Raw genomic sequence first — 26,718 nt, forward strand, 5'->3', positions numbered from 1 at the left:
ACAGAAAGCCGAACATCATTCAGTGAGCATGCAGGAAAGCGAAGCACAGGAGAGTGATATCAGGGGAGACCAGCTAAGAGCAGGCTGTCTCCCTCTGAGGTGCAGATAACCAGTAGCCGGACCACCGAGGTTGTAAGGAACTCTACGACTTACAGCAGAGACCGGCAGGACAGCTGAACTGCAAGTTACCTGTCCGCCTTAATACCCAGGAGGCACGGTGACACCTATAGAGCCCAGGGCGTGCTAGAGTCCCTGTAAAAAGGCTCAAGTTACCAGTCATATGTCATGTCGGACGCTGTTCAGACCAGGTCGTCCGACAGACAGCGGTAATTCCGCTTTTGACCACTATTTGCTCATTGGCGTCTGCTAGATTTTATCTAGCTGTTCCGGGGTTAATTTACCTAATCCTCGGATTGGAAGCTGGGCCATTCCCATGGCCATTAAATAGTTCTCCTGTTCATTGGGCGTCGCCGATTATAGCTTCTGTCTTGTGCGTTGTTATCTCGGTCTGTAGTGGAGAGTTGGTTGTTGGAGATTCGTTGCTGGTGGTGTATTTTCCTCTGTCTTATTTACTCCTTCCTATATTTGTATTTATTTTGCCCTGCACATTTATAGTGTATTCCTGAGAGACTGCGGCGTGGTGTATATTTTCCTTTATCCTTGTCTGTGCTAACTGTAGGTATTGGAATATTACCTCTTCACTGGGTGGAGGGCGGAGGTATCAGCCTAGGGTTAAAACAGGAGTCAGGGTGAGGTTCGAGGCCTGGACATGCACACCATCAGTGTAAACTCCAGGTAGAGGGTCAGTCAGGATTTCCCTAGTCTGAGGGAAACTGCAGGGGCCCGGATTATTAGATCTTGCTCACCTAGTCTCCCCGTGACATCATATGGGTTATGTCCTATCCTATATGGGGGACAGAGAGAACAACTGTGAGGACCTTATGTGAAGCCATAGTGTTGTGAATTCCGCTCTTGGGCTTCCTCCGGTGGTTGTAAGTGGCATTTTTGCGAGTTCTGCTCTTGGGCTCCCTCCGGTGGTTTTAAGTGGTACTGCTGCTCCTTGGATTTAGTAGTCAGCAGCTGCTTCCACTGATTGTCTTTCTGGCTCGACTATTTAGCCTGGTTCTATCCTTCAGCCTGTGCCAGTTGTCAATGGTTCCTGGTTGGATTCACATCTCTGCTTGGATTTCCCTGATATTCTGACCAGTTCAGCAAAGATAAGTCCTTGCTTTGTTCTTTTGCAGTCCACTTGTTGTGGACTTAATCTTTCTGCACTTTCTATGTTTTTTCTAGTCCAGCTTGTCAGTATGGATTTATTCAGTTAAGCTGGAAGCTCTGGGAAGCAGATTTACCCTCCACACCTTTAGTCAGGTGTGGAGATTTTTGTAAACTCTGTGGTGGATTTTTCTAGTTTTTAATACTGACCGCACAGTATTCTTTCCTGTTCTATTTATCTAGTTAGACTGGCCTCCTTTGCTACATCCTGGTTTCATTCTGCGTATGTCATTTCCCTCTCCACTCACAGTCAATATTTGTGGGGGCTGTCCTATCCTTTGGGGATTTTCTCTGAGGCAAGATAGCTTTCCTGTTTCTATCTTTAGGGGTAGTTAGTCCTCCGGCTGTGACAAGGTGTCTAGGGAGTGACAGGAACATCCCACGGCTACTTCTAGTGTTGTGTTAAGCTCAGGAACTGCGGTCAGTACAGGTACCACCTCCTCCAGAGCACGTCCCATGTTGCTCCTAAACCACCAGCTCATAACAGTACAACTGGCCAAAAATGAATGAAATGCATCTCAAAAGAAGGAAAAGGAAGTTCTGAGTCATTTTTTTTTCTGCAGTTTGTTTTGTCTTTTTTTTCCTCTTAATCTCTGGGTGGTTCAGGATTTTGGCGCTGGCATGGATGTTCAGGGTTTGTTTTCTCGTGTGGATCAACTTGCTGCAAGAGTACAGAGTATCCAAGATTATGTTGTCCAGACTCCGACTTTAGAGCCTAGAATTCCAACCCCTGATTTGTTTTTTGGGGACAGATCCAAGTTTTTGAACTTTAAAAATAACTGCAAATTGTTTTTTGCCTTGAAACGCCGTTCCTCTGGTGATTCCATTCAGCAGGTTAAAATTGTCATCTCTCTGCTGCGTGGTGACCCTCAGGACTGGGCATTCTCCCTTGAATCAGGGGATCCGGCATTGCTTAATGTAGACGCATTTTTTCAAGCGCTCGGATTATTGTATGACGAACCTAATACTGTGGATCATGCAGAAAAGACCTTGTTGACCCTGTGTCAGGGTCAGGAAGCGGCAGAAGTATACTGCCAGAAATTTAGAAAATGGTCTGTGCTCACTAAATGGAATGAGGAGGCTCTGGCAGCAATTTTCAGAAAGGGTCTTTCTGAAGCCCTTAAAGATGTTATGGTGGGGTTCCCCACGCCTGCTGGTTTGAGCGAATCTATGTCTCTAGCCATTCAGATTGATCGGCGCCTGCGCGAGCGCAAAGTTGTGCACCATATGGCAGTGTCCTCTGAGCAGAGTCCTGAGCCTATGCAATGTGATAGGATTTTGACTAGAGCAGAACGGCAGGGATTCAGACGCCAGAATAGGCTGTGTTTTTACTGTGGTGATTCTGCTCATGTTATTTCTGATTGCCCTAAGCGTACTAAGAGGGTCGCTAGGTCTGTTACCATCAGTACTGTACAGCCTAAATTTCTCTTATCTGTGACCTTGATTTGCTCATTATCGTCCTTTTCTGTCATGGCATTTGTGGATTCAGGCGCTGCCCTGAACTTGATGGACTTGGAATTCGCCAGGCGCTGTGGTTTTTCCTTGCAGCCTTTGCAGAGCCCTATTCCTTTGAGGGGCATTGATGCTACGCCGTTGGCCAAGGATAAACCTCAGTATTGGACTCAGCTGACCATGTGCATGGCTCCAGCACATCAGGAAGATTGCCGTTTTCTGGTGTTGCATAATTTGCATGATGTTGTACTGGGTTTTCCATGGTTACAGGGACATAATCCTGTGCTGGATTGGAAATCTATGTCTGTGACTAGTTGGGGTTGTCAAGGGGTACATAGTGACGTTGCTTTGATGTCAATTTCCTCTTCCCCCTCTTCTGAAGCTCCTGAGTTTTTGTCGGATTTCCAGGATGTATTTGATGAGCCCAAGTCCAGTTGCCTTCCTCCACATAGGGACTGTGATTGTGCTATTAACTTGATTCCTGGCTGTAAGTTCCCTAAGGGCCGACTTTTCAATCTGTCTGTGCCAGAGCATGCCGCTATGCGGAGTTATGTTAAGGAGTCTTTAGAGAAGGGGCATATTCGGCCATCTTCGTCACCATTGGGAGCGGGATTCTTTTTTGTTGCCAAGAAGGATGGCTCCTTGAGACCCTGTATTGATTATCGCCTTCTTAATAAGATCACGGTCAAATTCCAATACCCTTTACCTTTGCTTTCTGATTTGTTTGCTCGGATCAAGGGGGCTAGTTGGTTTACTAAGATTGACCTTCGAGGGGCATATAATCTTGTTCGTATTAAACAGGGTGACGAATGGAAAACTGCATTTAATACGCCCGAAGGCTATTTTGAATACCTTGTGATGCCTTTCGGGCTCTCTAATGCTCCTTCTGTATTTCAGTCCTTCATGCTTGATATTTTCCGCAATTATCTTGATAAATTCATGATTGTGTATTTGGATGATATTTTGATTTTTTTCCGATGATTGGGAGTCTCATGTGAAGCTTGTCAGGATGGTATTCCAGATCCTTCGTGATAATGCTTTATTTGTGAAGGGGTCTAAGTGCCTATTTGGAGTTCAGAAGGTCTCTTTTTTGGGTTTTATTTTTTCTCCCTCGTCTATAGAAATGGATCCTGTTAAGGTCCAAGACATTCATGACTGGATTCAACCCACATCTGTGAAGAGTCTTCAGAAATTTTTGGGCTTTGCTAATTTTTATCGCCGTTTCATTGCCAACTTTTCCAGTGTGGTTAAGCCCCTGACCGATTTGACGAAGAAAGGCGCTGATGTGACGAATTGGTCCTCTGCGGCTGTTGAGGCCTTTCAGGAGCTTAAACGCCGATTTACTTCTGCCCCTGTGTTGCGTCAGCCGGATGTTTCTCTTCCTTTTCAGGTTGAGGTTGACGCTTCTGAGATTGGGGCAGGGGCCGTTTTGTCTCAGAGGAGTTCTGATGGTTCTTTGATGAAACCGTGTGCCTTTTTTTTCCAGAAAGTTTTCACCTGCGGAGCGTAATTATGATGTCGGCAATCGGGAGTTGTTGGCCATGAAGTGGGCATTTGAGGAGTGGCGACATTGGCTTGAGGGAGCCAAGCACCGCGTTGTGGTCTTGACCGATCATAAGAATCTGATTTACCTCGAGTCGGCCAAGCGGCTGAACCCTAGACAGGCTCGATGGTCCCTGTTTTTCTCCCGTTTTGATTTTGTGGTCTCGTATCTTCCGGGATCTAAGAATGTTAAGGCTGATGCCCTCTCTAGGAGTTTTTTGCCTGATTCTCCTGGAGTCCTTGAGCCGGTTGGCATTCTTAAGGAAGGGGTGATTCTTTCTGCCATCTTCCCTGATTTACGGCGGGTGCTTCAGGAATTTCAGGCTGATAAACCTGACCGCTGTCCTGTGGGGAAGCTGTTTGTTCCTGATAGATGGACAAGTAAGGTAATTTCTGAGGTTCATTGTTCGGTGTTGGCTGGTCATCCTGGTATTTTTGGTACCAGAGATTTGGTTGCTAGGTCATTTTGGTGGCCTTCCTTGTCGCGGGATGTGCGTTCTTTTGTGCAGTCCTGTGGTACTTGTGCCCGTGCCAAGCCTTGCTGTTCCCGCGCTAGTGGGTTGCTTTTGCCTTTGCCGGTCCCTGAGAGGCCCTGGACGCATATTTCCATGGATTTTATTTCGGATCTTCCTGTTTCCCAGAAGATGTCTGTTATCTGGGTGGTTTGTGATCGGTTCTCTAAAATGGTCCATTTGGTACCTTTGCCTAAATTGCCTTCCTCCTCTGACTTGGTTCCATTGTTTTTTCAGCATGTGGTTCGTTTGCATGGCATTCCGGAGAATATTGTGTCTGACAGAGGTTCCCAGTTTGTTTCTAGGTTTTGGCGGGCCTTTTGTGCTAGGATGGGCATTGATTTGTCTTTTTCTTCGGCATTTCATCCTCAGACAAATGGCCAAACTGAGCGAACTAATCAGACCTTGGAAACCTATTTGAGATGCTTTGTGTCTGCTGACCAGGATGATTGGGTGGCTTTCTTGCCGTTGGCTGAGTTTGCCCTTAATAATCGGGCTAGTTCGGCTACTTTGGTTTCGCCTTTCTTTTGTAATTTTGGTTTTCATCCTCGTTTTTCTTCGGGGCAAGTTGAGCCGTCTGATTGTCCTGGTGTGGATTCTGTAATGGACAGGTTACAGCAGATTTGGACTCATGTGGTAGACAATTAGACGTTGTCTCAGGAAAAGGCTCAACGTTTTGCTAACCGCCGTCGGTGTGTTGGTCCCCGGCTTCGGGTGGGGGATTTAGTCTGGTTATCTTCTCGTCATGTTCCTATGAAGGTTTGTTCCCCTAAGTTCAAGCCTCGGTTTATTGGTCCTTATAAGATTTCTGAGATTATCAATCCGGTATCTTTTCGTTTGGCCCTTCCAGCCTCTTTTGCCATCCATAATGTTTTCCATAGATCTTTGTTGTGGAGATATGTGGTGCCCGTTATTCCCTCTGTTGATCCTTCTGCCCCGGTGTTGGTTGATGAGGAGTTGGAATATGTGGTGGAGAAAATTTTGGATTCTCGTTTTTCGAGGCGGAGGCTTCAGTATTTTGTCAAGTGGAAGGGTTATGGCCAGGAGGATAATTCTTGGGTTGTTGCCTCCGATGTCCATGCCGCCGATTTGGTTCATGCTTATCTCTTGGCTCGTCCTGATCGGCCTGGGGGCTCTGGTGAGGGTTCGGTGACCCCTCCTCAAGGGGGGGAACTGTTGTGAATTCCGCTCTTGGGCTCCCTCCGGTGGTTGTAAGTGGCATTTTTGCGAGTTCTGCTCTTGGGTCCCTCCGGTGGTTTTAAGTGGTACTGCTGCTCCTTGGATTTAGTAGTCAGCAGCTGCTTCCACTGATTGTCTTTCTGGCTCGACTATTTAGCCTGGTTCTATCCTTCAGCCTGTGCCAGTTGTCAATGGTTCCTGGTTGGATTCACATGTCTGCTTGGATTTCCCTGATATTCTGACCAGTTCAGCAAAGATAAGTCCTTGCTTTGTTCTTTTGCAGTCCACTTGTTGTGGACTTAATCTTTCTGCACTTTCTATGTTTTTTCTAGTCCAGCTTGTCAGTATGGATTTATTCAGTTAAGCTGGAAGCTCTGGGAAGCAGATTTACCCTCCACACCTTTAGTCAGGTGTGGAGATTTTTGTAAACTCTGTGGTGGATTTTTCTAGTTTTTAATACTGACCGCACAGTATTCTTTCCTGTTCTATTTATCTAGTTAGACTTGCCTCCTTTGCTACATCCTGGTTTCATTCTGCGTATGTCATTTCCCTCTCCACTCACAGTCAATATTTGTGGGGGGGCTGTCCTATCCTTTGGGGATTTTCTCTGAGGCAAGATAGCTTTCCTGTTTCTATCTTTAGGGGTAGTTAGTCCTCCGGCTGTGACGAGGTGTCTAGGGAGTGACAGGAACATCCCACGGCTACTTCTAGTGTTGTGTTAAGCTCAGGAACTGCGGTCAGTACAGGTACCACCAGAGCACGTCCCATGTTGCTCCTAAACCACCAGCTCATAACACATAGGCAGTAAGGGACTACAACACCACCGCGCTAGAGGAAGGCTTTTAACTCCACCTGGTAAAGGGGACTCTGGATTCGCTTCCAAGCTGGCCGGACCCTGCCTGCCTGGTGATCTGGTACCCTGGACTGTGGTTGCCTGAAGACTTCAGTAAACCTGGCAAAGAGACTGCAAACCTGTGTCCTCGTTCTTTACGGCACCATTCACCATCTTCCATCTACACACCGGGAGCCCTGGGGATACACTTCATCTGTGGGAAGGTATACCATCTAGCTGCCATAACATCACCCCAGCAGACCCCTTAAAGCAACGTAGGTCCCCACTGACCGAATACCACAGGTGGCATCACGAACATAAACTCTATTCATCAAATCCCTTTAAAGACTTTCCCCTTTTACATGGGCGCCCAGGGCCATGGACCGGGTCGCCACCGTGACATCCCGCTGTGAACACCGGACCCAGTACCGGGTACCCCATGGCCCTGGCGGGCGATTCATACCCATATAGGAAGCCTACTCATAACATTGCCATACTAGAAGCTCATTCATACCATCCATCCCATATATTAAAAATATTGCTGAGGGAGAGCTTATAAGAGCAAAAAGGAATTGATGAGAAAATGGTAGCTATAGTGTGGAGTAAAAAATGTACTTACTAGATTACAAAATAGAGAATACTCTGATTGGGTTTTGAACACAGAGCAAATGCAATAATGAATGATGTACAGGGTGGGCCATTTATATGGATACACCTGGGTGGGCCATTTATAAAGTTGGATCCAAAATGGCTGACTTTAAAATGGCCGAGATGGTCACCACCCATCCTGAAAAGTTTTCCCACTCCCACATACAAAAGTGCCAGAAACAGGAAGGTGATATCACCAACCATTCCCATTTTATTTAGGTGTATCCATATAAATGGCCCACCCAGGTGTATCCATATAAATGGCCCACCCTGTAGAGGGAGAACATTTACTAGTAGACCGCAATACAAACTGAAATAACAGGTAAATCCAGATATGGCTTTCCTTAAAAGTTTTTTTTAATGTGGACATAAGCAGTGCATACCTGCAATCATGTATATACCATATATACTCGAGTTTAAGCCGACTCGAGTATAAGCCAAGACCTCTAATTTTGCCACAAAAAACTGGGAAAACGTAATGACTCGAGTATAAGCCTAGGGTGCGAAATGCAGCAGCTACTGGTAAATTTCAAAAATAAAAATAGATACCAATAAAAGTAAAATTAATTGAGACATCATTAGGTTAAGTGTTTTTGAATATCCATATTGAATCAGGAGCCCCATATAACGCTCCATACAGTTCATGATGGGCCCCATAAGATGCTCCATACAAAATACGCCCCATATAATGCTGCACAAAGGATAATAATGGCCCCATAAGATGATCCATAGAAACATTTGCTCCATATAATGCGGCATAAAGGTTGATTATGGCCCCATAAGATGCTCCATAGACTATTATGCCCCATATGCTGTTGCTGCTATTAAAAAAAATGGCATACTCACTTCTCGTCGCTCAGGCCCCCAGCACTTGTGATATTCACGGATCCCTACTCCGTGATGTAACTAATTCGTCACGTGCCCGCTCTCAGAACGTGACTTGGGTTGTGCCTGCAAGGGTAAATCTATCTCCCCTCTTAGTCCAGCATTCAGCCTCTGGCCTATGCTGTAATGGGCGCATAAATCACACACCGAACCAGGCCACACACCCACTCATACACGCTGCCACCACTCACTGAATACACAGGCAATGAGTCCCGGAAATATTAATACTAATAATGTCTATCACTCATAAGGCTCACACACCTTAGGCTATGGATTCTTTTAGAACATTCAAGGTTCAACTTGTTAAAGTTTTATACCTTAATACAAAAAGTTCAATGCTTACAGTAAGAAAAACGTATAAAAATATGATAATGAAAAGACATACAACTATGCAAAACAGTATAAAACAACAGGAGAAAACTTACAGAAATCATCTAACTGGTAGTTTGCTTTCTGCTCCCTGAGGGGGGGTGAATGGAGTTGGTGGAACACATCAGCGTCGGCTGCCCTCACATGTGAACACAATTCTCTGAATACAGGTCTATTTTATAACTTTGGTCTGGAGGTCAGGTTTCTAGACCTGCCCCTCAGGTTAATATCATAACTGCTTGTTTTTTGATTGGACCACGGCCGCGCCCCCCAATGAATATATTATTTTTCTTTTGAGATCCTTTGTGTAAACGTTCTTACAGAGATACTATCAGGCCGCAATTAACATCTCTCTTCCAAGAGCTAGGAGGTGCCAAATGTTACCTTTCTTCATGGCTTCCCGCAGAACTCCCTGGTGAGATTTGGGACAGAGTCTACTTGTCCCAGGAAAATACATATTAACACCTGGGTGTGACATGCAGCTTTTCAAGACAGATGTTACATTATTGCCAGTAACACAATAAATCTATACATAGTCATATATATATATATATATATATATATATATATATATATATATATATATATATATATATATATACATATTTCACCACACAGATATAGTATTAATAATAAATTCTAATTGGAGTAGAAGGGCCCTATTTATAATGGTAATAATTCCATCAGTGGGACATTATCATGAACCATTAGTACTCTTCCTTGGTATTTGGGCCTAATACATGCTTGTAACAGGGAATTGCAAATATTGCTCTTCTAAGGCACATTAAGTTGACTGGCTTCTAAAATCAAGGGGAAGGGGGTGACAAATGTAGGAAACTGATGTATCTAATGAAGTATTTTATGTACAATGTGATAGAATTGTTGCATAGTAACCTGTAATAATAGACTTTCTGTCTTTCAGTTCCCTGTGTTCCAAGTCAAGTTCAAGCTGATATAAATTGTGGGTCCAATGTAGTAAGTGTGTCCTGGACTGAGACGGTGGGAGCAGAGAATTACACTACAGTCGCCACTGGACCTCAGGGAGAGCAGTACCATTGCCAGTCCAGCAACACGTCCTGCAGCTTCACACAACTCTCCTGTGGTCTAAGGTTGGAGGCCTCCGTAGCGGCAGTGGGAAACACTTGTACAAGTGATTTCAGTGGATATGTACCTTTTTATACAGGTTTGTACTCGGAATGGAGATTTATATTATAATTCCATTTCCAAATTGAAATATTATTGTTTTTCTGCAAATGTTTTACTTCTAAGTCTGAATTGTGCACATGAACAGCAAAGGACCGGTATAGCCACAGATGCACTTGTGTTTTCACCTCATATCAGACCTGGTTACCTAAAATGATCAAAAATCCTGATCCATGTGCGTGATGAGCTGTGTTCCCAGAGTTTGTATGGCTTGATGAATGGAAGCTATAAGCCCTGTGTTACTCCATATGGTGCCTTTTTGGTGCATCTATAGTTGCACTGCTTCTAGGGGAGAAAATTCGGTTCGGTTTACGATCGGCAGTGAATGTTGAATTTGCATAATTCGTCGAACGTCATTGGAGTCAATGGGAGTAGAAATGACTGAATGTGTTCGGACCCGATCTTCAAACATAAATTCAGCACCAATAGGGTACCAATATAGCACAAATATGGCAAATTCAGATCATTTCCAAACAAATTCACTCATCTCTAATCTTCACACTACATATTGTGGAACATTTTTTTATTAGATTCATATGAAAAAAACATTTTGTCTTGTCTCTGCATTAAAGGGATTTTCCATTTCCAGAAAAGTCATGTCCACTGCTGAACATTTTTTATTTGGAGTCAAGGGTTTTACTGAAAACGGAAAATCCCTTTAATGGAATGTGCACACAGCATCTTTTTCAGGTGGGTATGCTCCATAACCCACCCGAAAAAGCAATTAATAAATGTTAAAAAGAGTAAATATATGCACAGCAATATAATAATAACTTACTGTTCACATGTTCAGTCTACTGAGCGTCTTTGAAGTCACCTGACCATTGTTCAGGGGCCTTTCCTTTAGAAGGAACTTGCTATTTATAAAAAAAAACGCCAGCGTACTGTCAAGGATTATATGAGATAAAAAAACCAGAGTATATATCTATATATATATAGGACATAATACAATTATAATTTTGTTTTTTCAGTTCCTGTTATCTTAATTTATATTTTTGTTTTACCACTTGCATGAATCTATCCATCTATGAAATATATTCAGAGGTGCGACACCAGTACCACAGCATAAAATTTGTAAAAGAACTCCCATCTATTATATATATTATACACATTTGTGCATATATATGCTGTATATTAATAGAGTGTAAGATGGCTGCCGGACGAGTCATTGAGGGGAGATATGTGTCATCGTGGCTATTAGCTGCGGTGATGTGAGTTTGGAGGTATGCTCCAGCACATTAGTGCTGAGAGAGTTATTTGGCCAATCCAGGGCCGGGTTTTACGAGAGGTCATAAGAGATGGGTGGGAATGACCGCTCACATATCCTAACCCCAGTGGCGTGGTTTGGCTAATAAAATGGAGGCCAAATGTCTCATTCAGTGTCTGTGGCTGGAGGTGTGGAGACCTTCAGTGTGTGTGTGCTAAAGACACTGACTTGAGCGGGCGGACCCGCCGTACTATATGGACTGTTTATTTTTTCTGTTTGCTTTTCACTTTGTGCCGGAAAAGGCTGTTCCTTTGTTTTGGCTGTCCAGAGCAGTTTATATAAACTTGCTTGGGCATTTCAACAATACTGCTTCCTGTGCCTACCTCAACCACAGCCGAGTGGGTACAGACTCCTACAAGAGGTATGATATATATATATATATATATATATATATATATATATATATATATACAGTTAGGTCCATATATATTTGGACAGAGACAACATTTTTCTCATTTTGGTTATAGACATTACCACAATTTAATTTTAAACAAAACAATTCAGATGCAGTTGAAGTTCAGACTTTTAGCTTTCATTTGAGGGTATCCATATTAAAATTGGATGAAGAGTTTAGGAGTTTCAGCTCCTTAACCTGTGCAACCCTGGTTTTTAAAGGGACCAAAAGTAATTGGACAATTGACTCCAAGGCTATCTCATGGACAGGCGTGGGCAATCCCTTCATTATGTCATTCTCAACTAAGCAGATAAAAGGCCTGGAGTTGATTTGAGGTGTGGTGCTTGCATTTGGAAGGTTTTCCTATGAAGTAAACATGCGGTCAAAAGTGCTCTCCATGAAGGTGAAACAAGCCATCCTTAAGCTGTGAAAACAGAGAAAAAACCCATCCGAGAAATTGCTACAATATTAGGAGTGGCAAAATCTACAGTTTGGTACATCCTGAGAAGGAAAGAAAGCACTGGTGAGCTCATCAATGCAAAAAGACCTGGGTGCCCACGGAAGACAACAGTGGTGGATGATCGCAGAATAATCTCCATGGTGAAGAGAAACCCCTTCACAACAGCCAACCAAGTGAACAACACTCTCCAGGAGGTCGGCGTATCAATATCCAAATCTACCAGAAAGAGAAGACTGCATGAAAGTAAATACAGAGGGTTCACTGCACGGTGCAAGCCACTCATAAGTGTCAAGAATAAAAAGGCTAGACTGGACTTTGCTAAAAAACATCTAAAAAAGCCAGCACAGTTCTGGAAGAACATTCTTTGGACAGATGAAACCAAGATCAACCTCTACCAGAATGATGGAAAGAGAAAAGTATGGCGAAGGCGTGGTACAGCTCATGATCCAAAGCATACCACATCATCTGTAAAACACGGCGGAGGCAGTGTGATGGCTTGGGCATGCATGGCTGCCAGTGGCACTGGGTCACTAGTGTTTATTGATGATGTGACACAGGACAGAAGCAGCAGAATGAATTCTGAGGTCTTCAGAGGCGCTATACTGTGTGCTCAGATCCAGCCAAATGCAGCCAAACTGATTGGTCGTCGTTTCATACTACAGATGGACAATGACCCAAAACATGAAGCCAAAGCAACCCAGGAGTTTATTAAATCAAAGAAGTGGAATATTCTTGAATGGCCAAGTCAGTCACCTGATCTCAACCCAATTGAGCATGCATTTCACTTGTTAAAGACTAAACTTCAGACAGAAAGGCCCACAAACAAACAGCAACTGAAAACCACCGCAGTGAAGGCCTGGCAGACCATGAAAAAGGAGGAAACACAGCGTCTGGTGATGTCCATGAGTTCAAGACTTCAGGCAGTCATTGCCAACAAAGGGTTTTCCACCAAGTACTAGAAATGAACATTTTATTTAAAATTATTGAATCTGTCCAATTACTTTTGGTCCCTTTAAAAACAGGGTGGCACATGTTAAGGAGCTGAAACTCCTAAACCCGTCATCCAATTTTAATGTGGACACCCTCAAATGAAAGCTGAAAGTCTGAACTTCAACTGCATCTGAATTGTTTTGTTTAAAATTCATTGTGGTAATGTCTATAACCAAAATGAGAAAAATGTTGTCTCTGTCCAAATATATATGGACCTAACTGTATATATATATATATATATATATATATATATATATATATATATATATATATATATATATATATATATATATATATACAGTTAGGTCCATATATATTTGGACAGTGACAACATTTTTCTAATTTTGGTTATAGACATTACCACAATGAATTTTAAACATAACAATTCAGATGCAGTTGAAGTTCAGACTTTCAGCTTTCATTTGAGGGTATCCACATTAAAATTGGATGAAGGGTTTAGGAGTTTCAGCTCCTTAACATGTGCCACCCTGTTTTTAAAGGGACCAAAAGTAATTGGACAATTGACTTCAAGGCTATTTCATGGACAGTTGTGGGCAATCCCTTCATTATGTCATTCTCAATTAAGCAGATAAAAGGCCTGGAGTTGATTTGAGGTGTGGTGCTTGCATTTTGGAAGGTTTTGCTGTGAAGTAAACATGTGGCCAAAGGAGCTCTCCATGCAGGTGAAACAAGCCATCCTTAAGCTGAGAAAACAGGAAAAAACCCATCCGAGAAATTGCTACAATATTAGGAGTGGCAAAATCTACAGTTTGGTCCATCGTGAGAAAGAAAGAAAGCACTGGTGAACTCATCAATGCAAAAAAATCTGGGCGCCCACTGAAGACAACAGTGGTGGATGATCGCAGAATAATCTCCATGGTGAAGAGAAACCTCTTCACAACAGCCAACTAAGTGACCAACACTCTCCAGGAGGTAGGCGTATCAATATCCAAATCTACCATAAAGATAAGACTGCATGAAAGTAAATATAGAGGGTTCACTGCACGGTGCAAGCCACTCATAAGCATCAAGAATATAAAGGCTAGACTGGACTTTGCTAAAAAACATCTAAAAAAGCCAGCACAGTTCTGGAAGAACATTCTTTGGACAGATGAAACCAAGATCAACCTCTACCAGAATGATGGAAAGAGAAAAGTATGGGGAAGGTGTGGTACAGCTCATGATCCAAAGCATACCACATCATCTGTAAAACACGGCGGAAGCAGTGTGATGGCTTGGACATGCATGGCTGCCAGTGGCACTGGGTCACTAGTGTTTATTGATGATGTGACACAGGACAGAAGCAGCCAAATGAATTCTGAGGTATTCAGAGACATACTGTGTGCTCAGATCCAGCCAAATGCAGCCAAACTGATTGGTCGTCATTTCATACTACAGAAGGACAATGACCCAAAACATAAAGCCAAAGCAACCCAGGAGTTTATTAAAGCAAAGAAGTGGAATATTCTTGAATGGCAAAGGCAGTCACCTGATCTCAACCCAATTGAGCATGCATTTCACTTGTTAAAGACTAAACTTCAGACAGAAAGGCCCACAAACAAACAGCAACTGAAAACCACCGCAGTGAAGGCCTGGCAGAGCATCAAAAAGGAGGAAACACAGCGTCTGGTGATGTCCATGAGTTCAAGACTTCAGGCAGTCATTGCCAACAAAGGGTTTTCAACCAAGTACTAGAAATGAACATTTTATTTAAAATTATTGAATCTGTCCAATTACTTTTGGTCCCTTTAAAAACAGGGTGGCACATTTTAAGGAGCTGAAACTCCTAAACCCTTCATCCAATTTTAAGGTGGATACCCTCAAATGAAAGCTGAAAGTCTGAACTTCAACTGCATCTGAATTGTTTTGTTTAAAATTCATTGTGGTAATGTCTATAACCAAAATTAGAAAAATGTTGTCTCTGTCCAAATATATATGGATCTAACTGTATATACAGCTCTGGCAAAAATTAAGAGACCACCACATCAAAACCCTGTCATGGGCAGCCCAATCTCCAGACCTGAACCCCATTGAAAACCTCTGGAATGTAATCAAGAGGATGATGGATAGTCACAAGCCATCAAACAAAGAAGAACTGCTTACATTTTTGCACCAGTAGCAGTGAGAAAGACTGGTGGAAAGCATGCCAAGACGCATGAAAGCTGTGATTAAAAATCATGGTTATTCCACAAAATATTGATTTTACTCTTCCTGAGTTAAAACATTAGTATTGTTGTTTCTAAATGATTATGAACTTGTTTTCTTTGCATTATTTGAGGTCTGAAAGCACTGGATTTTTTTTTTATTTGAACCATTTCTCCTTTTCAAAAAGTAACAAACAAAATGTATTGCTTGGAATTTCGGAGACATGTTGTCAGAAGGTTATAGACTAAAAGAACAATTTACCTATAAATAATACAATCAGACAAACTGAAAATTTTGCAGCGGTCTGTTAATTTTTGCCAGAGCTGTATGCATGTATGTATGTATGTGTGTGTATATACAGTACAGACCAAAAGTTTGGACACACCTTCTCATTTAAAGATTTTTCTGTATTTTCATGTCTATGAAAATTGTACATTCACACTGAAGGCATCAAAACTATGAATTAACACATGTGAAATTATATACTTAACAAAAAAGTGTGAAAAAACTGAAAATATGTCTTATATTCTAGGTTCTTCAAAGTAGCCACCTTTAGCTTTGATGACTGCTTTGCACACTCTTGGCATTCTCTTGAGGAGCTTCAAGAGGTAGTCACCGGGAATGGTTTTCACTTCACAGGTGTGCCCTGTCAGGTTTAATAAGTGGGATTTCTTGCCTTATAAATGGTGTTGGGACCATCAGTTGTGTTGTGCAGAAGTCTGATGGATACACAGCTGATAGTCCTACTGAGTAGACTGTTAGAATTTGTATTATGGCACAAAAAAAGCAGCTAAGTAAAGAAATATGAGTGGCCATCATTACTTTAAGAAATGAAGGTCAGATAGTCTGAAAAATTGGGAAAACTTTGAAAGTGTCCCCAAGTGCAGTTGCAAAAACCATCAAGCGCTACAAAGAAACTGGCTCACATGAGGACCGCCCCAGGAAAGGAAGACCAAGAGTCACCTCTGCTTCTGAGGATAAGTTTATCCGAGTCACCAGCCTCAGAAATCGCAGGTTAACAGCAGCTCAGATTAGAGACCAGGTCAATGCCACACAGAGTTCTAGCAGCAGACACATCTCTACAATAACTGTTAAGAGAAGACTTTGTGCAGCAGGCCTTCATGGTAAAATAGCTGCTAGGAAACCACTGCTAAGGACAGGCAACAAGCAGAAGAGACTTGTTTGGGCTAAAGAATACAAGGAATGAACATTAGACCAGTGGAAATCTGTGCTTTGGTCTGATGAGTCCAAATTTGAGATCTTTGGCTACAATGACCGTGTCTTTGTGCGACGCAGAAAAGGTGAACGGATGGACTCTACATGCATGGTTCCCACCGTGAAGCATGGAGGAGGAGGTGTGATGGTGTGGGGGTGCTTTGCTGGTGACACTGTTGGGGATTTATTCAAAATTTGAAGGCATACTGAACCAGCATGGCTACCACAGCATCTTGCAGTGGTATGCTATTCCATCCGGTTTGCGTTTAGTTGGGCCATCATTTATTTTTCAACAGGACAATGACCCCAAACACAACTCCAGGCTGTGTAAGGGCTATTTGACCAATGAGGAGACTGATGGGGTGCTACGCCGGACCTGAACCCAATCGAGATGGTTTGGGGTGAGCTGGACCGCTGAGTGAAGGCAAAAGGGCCAACAAGTGCTAAGCATCTCTGGGAACTCCTTGAAGATTGTTGGAAGACCATTTCCGGTGCCTACCTCTTGAACCTCATCAAGAGAATGCCAAGAGTGTTCAAAGCAGTCATCAAAGCAAAAGGTGGCTACTTTGAAGAACCTAGAATATAAGACATATTTTCAGTTGTTTCACACTTTTTTGTTAATAATATAATTCCACATGTGTTAATTCATAGTTTTGATGCCCTCAGTGTGAATTTACAATTTTCATAGTCATGAAAATACAGAAAAATCTTTAAATGAGAAGGTGTGTCCAAACTTTTGGTCTGTACTGTATATATACATATATATATATATATATATATATATATATATATATATATATACTGTATATATACACTCACCGGCCACTTTATTAGGTACACCATGCTAGTAACGGGTTGGACCCCTTTTGCCTTCAGAACTGCCTCAATTCTTCGTGGCATAGATTCAACAAGGTGCTGGAAGCATTCCTCAGAGATTTTGGTCCATATTGACATGATGGCATCACACAGTTGCCGCAGATTTGTCGGCTGCACATCCCAAAGATGCTCCATACAAGGCAGGATGGATCCATGCTTTCATGTTGTTTACGCCAAATTCTGACCCTACCATCCGAATGTCGCAGCAGAAATCGAGACTCATCAGACCAAGCAACGTTTTTCCAATCTTCTACTGTCCAATTTCGATGAGCTTGTGCAAATTGTAGCCTCAGTTTCCTGTTCTTAGCTGAAAGGAGTGGTACCCGGTGTGGTCTTCTGCTGCTGTAGCCCATCTGCCTCAAAGTTCGACGCACTGTGCATTCAGAGATGCTCTTAGGCCTACCTTGGTTGTAACGGGTGGCGATTTGAGTCACTGTTGCCTTTCTATCAGCTCGAACCAGTCTGCCCATTCTCCTCTGACCTCTGGCATCAACAAGGCATTTCCGCCCACAGAACTGCCGCTCACTGGATTTTTTTTCTTTTTCGGGCCATTCTCTGTAAACCCTAGAGATGGTTGTGCGTGAAAATCCCAGTAGATCAGCAGTTTCTGAAATACTCAGACCAGCCCTTCTGGCACCAACAACCATGCCACGTTCAAAGGCACTCAAATCACCTTTCTTCCCCATACTGATGCTCGGTTTGAACTGCAGGAGATTGTCTTGACCATGTCTACATGCCTAAATGCACTGAGTTGCCGCCATGTGATTGGCTGATTAGAAATTAAGTGTTAACAAGAAGTTGGACAGGTGTACCTAATAAAGTGGCCAGTGAGTGTATATTACAACACTAGTGTCTTTTTTATGTGACAGAGAGGTCTTTGGGTGCAATTGATACCTCTGCACTCCCTATAACTACTCCCCTGAATATATTTGTTAAAGCATATATTTTGTACGAATTCCCAAAAAACTACAAAGTGCTATTTGTCCAAGAAAAATAGGAATGTAAAAAAGAACTCACAAATAAATTATTATTCCCTTATCGATATGTATGTAGTGAAGTGTGAATGCATTTAATACTTACTGATCACTATCCTCTCTATTTCCAGTGATGTTCCGATCCTCTTCTGAACAACGTAACATCAAATCAGACCAGCCGACTCACAAAGCTTCTTTGGTATGGATTGGAAGTCTCTTTCTCAATGTCTCTTTGAGAGCCCCAAAGTCTAATAGGCCTAGATTGAGAAAGTGACTTTTGGATGGACTTAAGATGAATTGCAATCACGTGGTTCATAAGAGGATCAGAACATTGCTGGGAACTGGATAAAGGTACCGTCACATTAAGCGACGCTGCAGCGATATAGACGATGCCGATTGCTGCAGCGTCGCTGTTTCGTCGTTGTGTGGTCGCTGGAGAGCTGTCACACAGACAGCTCTCCAGCGACCAACGATGCCGAAGTCCCCGGGTAACCAGGGTAAACATCGGGTTACTAAGCGCAGGGCCGCGCTTAGTAACCGGATGTTTACCCTGGTTACCAGTGTAAATGTAAAAAAACCCAAACACTATATACTTACATTCCGGGGTCTGTCGCGTCCCCCGGCGTCCGCTTCCCTGCACTGTGTAAGCGCCGGCCCTAAAGCAGAGCGGTGACGTCACCGCTGTGCTCTGCTTTATGGCCAGCCGGCGCTGACACAGTGCAGGGAAGCGGACGCTGGGGGACGCGACAGACACCGGAATGTAAGTATGTAGTGTTTGGTTTTTTTTACATTTACAATGGTAACCAGGGAAAATATCGGGTTACTAAGCGCGGCCCTGCGCTTAGTAACCCGATGTTTACCCTGGTTACCAGTGAAGACATCGCTGAATCCGCGTCACACACGCCGATTCAGCGATGTCAGCGGGTGATCCAGCGACGAAATAAGGGGCTGGCCTTCTAGATCCGACCAGCGATATCACAGCAGGATCCTGATCGCTGCTGCGTGTCAAACACAACGATATCGCTATCCAGGACGCTGCAACATCACGGATCGCTATTGTTATCGTTGTTAAGTTGTTCAGTGTGAAGGTACCTTTAGAGGGTGATCGGTAAGTGTATAAACACATCCACACTGCACTACATATATTATTAAAGGATGAGGGAATGCAGCAATCTTTGCTAGGAGTGTTTTTTAAGTGTGTAACTAATTGTTCCATATTGTTTTAGCCCCCTGTGCAGTAGGAAACATCCATGCTCTGTACCAATGTGGCAGCGACTATGCAGACGTCACCTGGGAGGCAGCCGCGGGAGGAGTCACGTACACAGCTGCACTCACCACTGAAGATGGAGCGAGGACTATATGCAACACTTCAGATGCCAGCTGTGTAGTCTACGGCTTAAAATGTGGTCAGCAATATGCAGTTATGGTGGAAACATTTGGGCCAAGTTGTAGCAGCAGAGTCAACGCCACCGACTATATCTTTACAGGTGATTTCATCTCATATCACATAAAAGATGAAAATGTAGATTTCACTGATTGCCTGTGTGTTATTATATTATTCTGTACCACAGCGTCCACTCCTAAACGTCATTTTTACCTTCTCTATTCATCCTATAGAGTCATGACAAGACGTTTTGGGACTGACACAAATTTTGTTTTACACATACAGTAGTTTTTTTGCTTCAATGTTTTTAGATCTTTTTGTCACATGTTTCTGTGATTACTGAAGTACCATTATCAGCATTTGGTGAGTTTTCCTTATATTGATAATTACATAAAGTTTATGTAAGGACTCAATATTTCCAGTGCTGACCTTTATTCTTCTAACACTTCTGCCTTTCTCCCTGGCTGCTGGATATCGGCTTCTGGGCTAAATCCTGACTGATGACCGCCCACCCTTGTCTAATCAGTGCTTGGAGTTCATCATAATTTCTGTGTTTTGTTCGTCTCCTGCTTTTTGAGGATTGACCACAGGTTCTCAATGGGATTGAGATCTGGGAAGTTTGCTGGTCTTGGACCTAACATTTCAATGTTTTGTTCACCAAGTCACTCGGTCACCACTTTTGCCTTGTGACATGGTGTCCATCTTCACAAGATTGCCCCTGGATTGTTGGGAGAAGTTGGAGGAGGTTTGGATTCCATTCTTTATTCATGGCAGTGTTCTTAGGCAAAACTGTGAGTGAGCCCCCTCTATAGAGGAAAAGCTAACACACATGAATGGTCTCAGGATGCTTTATTATTGGTATGATACAGGACTCATGGCATTTCCTCTACAATGGGTAAATTCTTCCTCTAGGTGGAGAGCAACCGGGAAGGAGATCAATCGGGCAATCATAGGGCCGGTGTGGAGGAAGACTCTCAGCCTCTTGCTTGTTGAAGACGTCCGTGTAAGACCAGTAAGGAGAAGGTAATCCTTCAGGAACACAAGCGGATTGAGGAGAGAAGACTGGGCAAACAGGCCGTAGACATCGTACATGACAAGTGGGACCCCATCGCAGTACATCTCCAGTACGCCAATTGAGAGTAGGCTCATGAACACGAAGCCACGGAAGACCGAGCAATAAGGCGTGAGAGAGATTCGGTAGAACATAAAGAGCAATCCTTTCGTGATGAAGAGCCCTGATCTGTAATTCCACCTCCTCAGTAACCAATGAGATTGTCTCTTGTAAGGGTCTCCCATCCACCGAAGCAATCAGATGAGGAGAGTCCAAAGAGAAAACTGGAATGCGAAGCCTCCGAGCCGCCTCAAGACTGATAAAATTACCTGCCGCGCCCGAATCCACATACGCTACTTCAGAGGAACGAACCTGATCGGAAATAAGTAAAACAGAAAGAGTTAAAGGTTGAGAGGAAGGTGGGACACCTAGGGAGGCCTCTCTTACCTGTTCTAGGCGGAGAAGTTTTCCTGTCTCTCTGGACAGCTACGTAACAAGTGAGCGGCACTACCACAATAAAAGCAGAGACCCCGAGTACGCCTCTCCTTTCGGCGTTGCTCTGCCAACTTTACACGATCCACTTGCATGGGCTCAGGTGTAGAGGAGGTAGATGTAGTTGTGGTGGGAACTCGAGGACTACTGGACCGACGGGAGGGAGGAGTTGAAAAATGAGATCTCTTTTCACTAGCAGACTCACGAGACCGCTCTTGAAAGTGAAGGTCTATGCGGGTAGCGAGAGAGATAAGATCTTCCAGGGTGGTTGGAGTGTCACGTCCGGCGAGTTCGTCCTTAATCCGGCTTGACAGTCCTCGCCAAAAAGCGCCCACCAGAGCCTCATTATTCCATCCCAGTTCCGACGCCAAAGTACGGAAGCGGATGGCATACTGTCCGACAGAAAGGGAACCCTGACGTAAATTAAAAAGAGACTCCGTCGTAGAAGCTAAACGTCCGGGCTCATCAAAAACCTTATGAAAGGTCTCAAGGAAATCCTCTAAGCGAGAGACTACAGGATCATCACGCTCCCACAAGGGATTAATCCAAGCCAAAGCTTCCCCCTCCAAATGAGACACAATAAATGCTACTCTAGCACGATCAGTAGGGTACTGCTGAGGCAGAAGCTCGAAATGGAGACGACATTGATTCAAAAACCCTCTGCAGAGTTTGGGGTCGCCACTATACCGAGGGGGTTTACCCAAACGAGGGGGAGGATGAGAGGTGGGAGCAGGAGTGGAGTCAAGAGAAGACGCCGGAGCGGAGACCGCAGGAACCGACTGTAAGCTAAACAGGCGATCATCTATTGATGCCATGTAACTCAGCATGCGAGTCTGAGTATCACGCTGTTGGAAAAGCTCCTGCTGTAGGCTCGCCAGCTGGGCTGCATTAACAGGATCTGCGGCTTGCAGAGATGTTAGGCGTGACTCCATGGTCTTCATGAAGGCCATTATGCACTGCTGGTTATCGCGCAAATGAGCCAGCTCCTTCTGGGCCGAAAAGGGAGTACTAGCGGGGTCCATGGCCTGATTGTACTATAACGGTCTAGGCTAGGGAAGGGAGTGGACCCTCTGGACCGTGGGAAGAACTACCCCTGGGCGAGCGGACCTAGAGAGGAACCGACCCCTATACAGGGACCGTCAGGGGCAGGCCCAGAGGTCACTTACCCACGGTGGAAGTACCAAGAGGGATGGCTCCCAGAAGGAGAAATGGAAGGCACTGATAAGAAACACGGGAAGACTGGAAACCACTGGAGGCAGGAAACCGGAACGAACAGAGGCTGTGACGAAACAACAAAAAGGTGACGTAAGAAACTAAACAAAACAGAAGGAAACCAGAAGGGACAATATGGAGCAAAAACGAGGAGGAGCGAGGCCAAGCACAGAATCAGAGAAACTGAGTACTAAGCACAAGCACTGGAGAGAGGGGCCAGAAGCACAGATAATGCTATGACAATCAGGCACCGAAGCACTGGGGGAGACTGCCTCTTATAGCAGAGGCAGAAGTGGGATTGGCTGTGGGAACTACTGACCTTGATCCTAGGAAGAAGTATTAGGTACAATGCGCCTGCGCCTATTGAGAAACCCAGAGCGCCGGCGCAGACTCAGCATTCCTCCAGAGACAGAAGACCCCGGAAGTCAAGAGGAGACAGTGACCTGCCCGGACCCGGAAGTGGAACGCCGGGAGCGCGCCGCTGCATGGAGGGAGAGAGCGACAGAGGAACAGGAGCGCGCAGCAGCTGGTGCAGACATCGCAGCAAGAGAGGAGGAGCGGGCGCGCCCGGACACAGTGTCAGGACCGTGGCGAGCAGCAGCGGTAACACTCTACATCACCCAAACAGTTTGAAGGGACCGTCATCAGAGAAAATAACTTTTCCCAGCCTTCTGCAGTTCTGCAGTTACTTTCTTTGACCCGCCCTTTCTATCATTCTATCACTGTATATAAGATAACAAGGGATTTGAACAACCACACAGCTCTGGACATGAATATCCATATGATCCTTAGGAGCCCTACTCTATTATTTTGCAAGATAAATAACAGTAGCTTATCAGGAGCTGAGATGGAGGGAGAGGGAGGTGAACAGATAATTGCTGCATAAAATAAATGGACTGGAGAGAGGTGGCTGGGATATTAAATTCTCTCCTGGAATGTAACTACTGTGCACACTGGGTCAGGCTCTGGGCAGGCACTAGAAGCTGTATATTCTGAAAGATAAAGACTTCTGTTGCAGGAGATTGACATCTGATAGAACATATTTTAGACCTAAACATTCACAAGCAGTAATTTCTTTATTTTACCTTTTCTTTATAGCACCCTGCAAGCCACAGAATGTCACTGCAGACGTTGACTGCCAGACCAACCAAGCAGCTCTGTCCTGGAGCCAGACATCTGGAGCTGCACATTACTTAGCCTCGATCATAGGACCAGAAGTAGATGGTCCTACCTGTGAATCCACATCCACTAACTGTACCATTGATCATCTAAACTGCGGACTCACATATGACTTTATTGTCACAGCATTCAATGCACAATGCCAAGGTGAAAGCAGCGTCATCACACAACTTGTCACAGGTACAAACAACATGTCTGTCTGCGGTGAGGTGAAGGCCAACCGTGGTTAGGTGAATGAGGAATGACAATATGCAGAGATGTATATGTGCAAGGATAAATTTAACTTTTGACATTGATAGTATTTTTACAAATGTCCAAATTTGTCCTTTTAAGCTCCGTGTGCTCCAGGTCTCGTCGTGACACAAATGCATTGTGATACTGGATCGTTGTTCCTGTCTTGGAATGTAACGGTCAATTTTGGAAATTTCACTTGTAACTTGATGGGATCTGATGGAAGTAATACAACCTGCAAATCCACAGAAGCGAATTGTACTTTCCCCAGCCTGCCCTGTGGACAAGAATACACTGCGTCTGTGTATGCTACAAACCAATACTGCGATGGGCCGATAAGTCAGAACGTCAGGATCCACTCCGGTAAGGCAGCGGAGCTCAACAAATTCTTACAAAACTGTTTTGTGCATAGATACAGTGAAGGAAATAATTATTTGATCCCTTGCTGATTTTGTAAGCTTGCCCACTGACAAAGTTATGAACAGTGTATAATTTTAAGGGTAGGTTAATTTTAACATTGAGCGATAGAATATCAAAAATAAAATCCAGAAAATCACATTGTATAAATTATATACGGTACATTTATTTGCATTTTGCAGTGAGAAATAAGTACTTGATTAGGAGTGTCTGTTTTTTTTCAGTCAAGATGGGGTGCAGAGTGTACATTAATGAGAAAAAAAATGAACTTTTTTTAAATTTACCAAATCGCTGCAATGAAACAAAGAGTGAAAATTTTAAAGGAGTCTGAATACTTTCCGCACCCACTATATTTACACTGATACAGTTCAAAGTGGCACTTTTCTGGAAGCCATGGGGAATGGGCACTATCACAGATTTTTGACAGTGGCAATAATAATAATCTTTATTTTTAATAATCTTTATTTTTATATAGCGCTAACATATTCCGCAGCGCTTTACAGTTTGCACACATTATCATCACTGTCCCCGATGGGGCTCACAATCTAAATTCCCTATCAGTATGTCTTTGGAATGTGGGAGGAAACCGGAGTGCCCGGAGGAAACCCACACAAACACAGAGAGAACATACAAACTCTTTGCAGATGTTGTCCAAGGTGGGATTAGAACCCAGGACTCCAGCGCTGCAAGGCTGCAGTACTAACCACTGCGCCACCGTGCTGCCCGTGCTGGCAATATTTTTCTCCCAGAGCAACCTTGTGCCCCCCCCCCCCCACCACCATATTGCGCCACTGCTTCATGTATTTACTTTTAGGGTATGTGCACACGCTGCGGATTCTGCTGCGGATCCGCAGCGGATTTGATGCTACGGATCCGCAGCAGTTTTCCCAAAGTTTACAGTACCATGTAAACCTATGGGAAAAAAAACCCGCTGTGCACATGCTGCGGAAAATTCCGCTCGGAAACGCAGCGGATTATTTTCCACAGCATGTCAATTCTTTCTGCGGATTCCGCAGTGGTTTTCAACCAGCACCAATAGGAAAGTGCAGTTGAAAACCCACAGAGGAATCCGCAGAAGAAACCGCGAAAAAATCCGCAGTGGTTTTGCACTGCGGATTTTGCAAATCCGCTGCGGAAAAATCCGCAGCAGAATCCGCAGTGTGTGCACATACCCTCAGTTTTCTTAGTGAACACTTCACTGGTCATTGCTCTTATCATTAACAACAGGACTTATTCCTTTACTCACATGATGTCAATTCTAACCTACAGCCCCTTGTGCTCCTGTGGATGTCCATCCCTCCCTAAACTGTACAGATAACTCAGCTCTGGTATCTTGGGGTGTTTCACCTGGAGCCTCCAATTATACCTTGTCAATGAACAGCTCATATGGAAACAGACAGTGCAGCAGCGAGGACACGAGGTGTCGGGTACAGGATCTGGCATGTGGGGAGAGCTACGCTGTAGCCGTCAGTGCACACAATGAGGTTTGCAGCAGTGAAGGAAGCCGTGACACTCAGCTTCTAACAGGTGAGATTACATTATTACTTTAGATTGGGTTTTAATTACTTATGAGAAAAAAAGTTTCTGGTTACTGAAGAAAACTTATACTGTTGTAAAGTGTAACAACGCGGTGTAAATGTGTGCAAATACTATAGAAGTGTTTGGTAGGAGCTTCACATATTGAGCGTTTCTACAGACACAACGCCTGGCTGCCCGCCTCTACTAAAGGCATATACGGCCAAAAAAGATGCACGACAGAGCATACTGTGACTGTATCTGCATCATCATCGTCAATAGCCCGTCAGAGCATACATTCGGATCCCATTTTGTGGGGTTTCGAACTTAAAGAAGTAGTCTACTACTTGGACAACTTCTTCTCATATCCCTCGCTTGGCCCCCATAAAATAATAAAGTCTACCCTCACCTCCCGTGCCAATGCGATTCCCACGGTGTCAGTACTTCATCTCCTGAGGCTCACGTGTGGTTGTTGTGACACGTAACACCGGCGCTCAATCAGGGCTGGTGTCATTGTCCCCGCCTTTGAACAAATTGAACATGAAGAGGAAGTCTGCGCTGCAAATGATCTCGGACTGCCTCTTCCTGCTCAATTCGACAGGAGGTGGTGACAGTAACGCCAGCACTGATTGGTCGCTGGGCATCACGTGTCACAACACCAGCACTTGAGTCCTAGGGGAGCGAGTGCCAACACCGCGGGAATAGTGCCAGCATGGGAGGTGAGTATAAGCTTTATTATTTTATGGGGGGACAAACCTAGTAATGAACAACCCCTTTAAGCCCTGACAGAGCCACTGAATGTAGAGGAAAATGCTATGTGAACATAGCCTTAGGGTACTGTCACACAGTGGCACTTTGATCGCTACGACGGTACGATCCGTGATGTTCCAGCGATATCCATACGATATCGCAGTGTCTGACATGCAGCAGCGATCAGGGACCCTGCTGAGAATCGTACGTCGTAGCAGATCGTTTGGAACTTTCTTTCGTCGCTGGATCTCCCGCTGTCATCGCTGGAT

General features: G+C 44.1%; 1 protein-coding gene across 1 annotated transcript in view; it reads left to right on the forward strand.

The window, feature by feature from the left end:
* The window catches only part of LOC143788497 (uncharacterized), a 186,738-nt gene that overhangs the window by 8,125 nt on the left and 151,895 nt on the right, over window positions 1–26,718 (forward strand). Inside the window, exons 5-9 of the mRNA XM_077278193.1 lie at window positions 9,617–9,877; window positions 19,445–19,705; window positions 23,456–23,716; window positions 23,870–24,130; window positions 25,454–25,711. Coding sequence (XP_077134308.1) covers window positions 9,617–9,877; window positions 19,445–19,705; window positions 23,456–23,716; window positions 23,870–24,130; window positions 25,454–25,711 — 1,302 coding nt within the window. The remainder of the gene's footprint in view (window positions 1–9,616; window positions 9,878–19,444; window positions 19,706–23,455; window positions 23,717–23,869; window positions 24,131–25,453; window positions 25,712–26,718) is intronic.

Source organism: Ranitomeya variabilis, chromosome 8 (genome assembly GCF_051348905.1).
Source record: "Ranitomeya variabilis isolate aRanVar5 chromosome 8, aRanVar5.hap1, whole genome shotgun sequence".
Classification (NCBI taxonomy): domain Eukaryota; kingdom Metazoa; phylum Chordata; class Amphibia; order Anura; family Dendrobatidae; genus Ranitomeya; species Ranitomeya variabilis.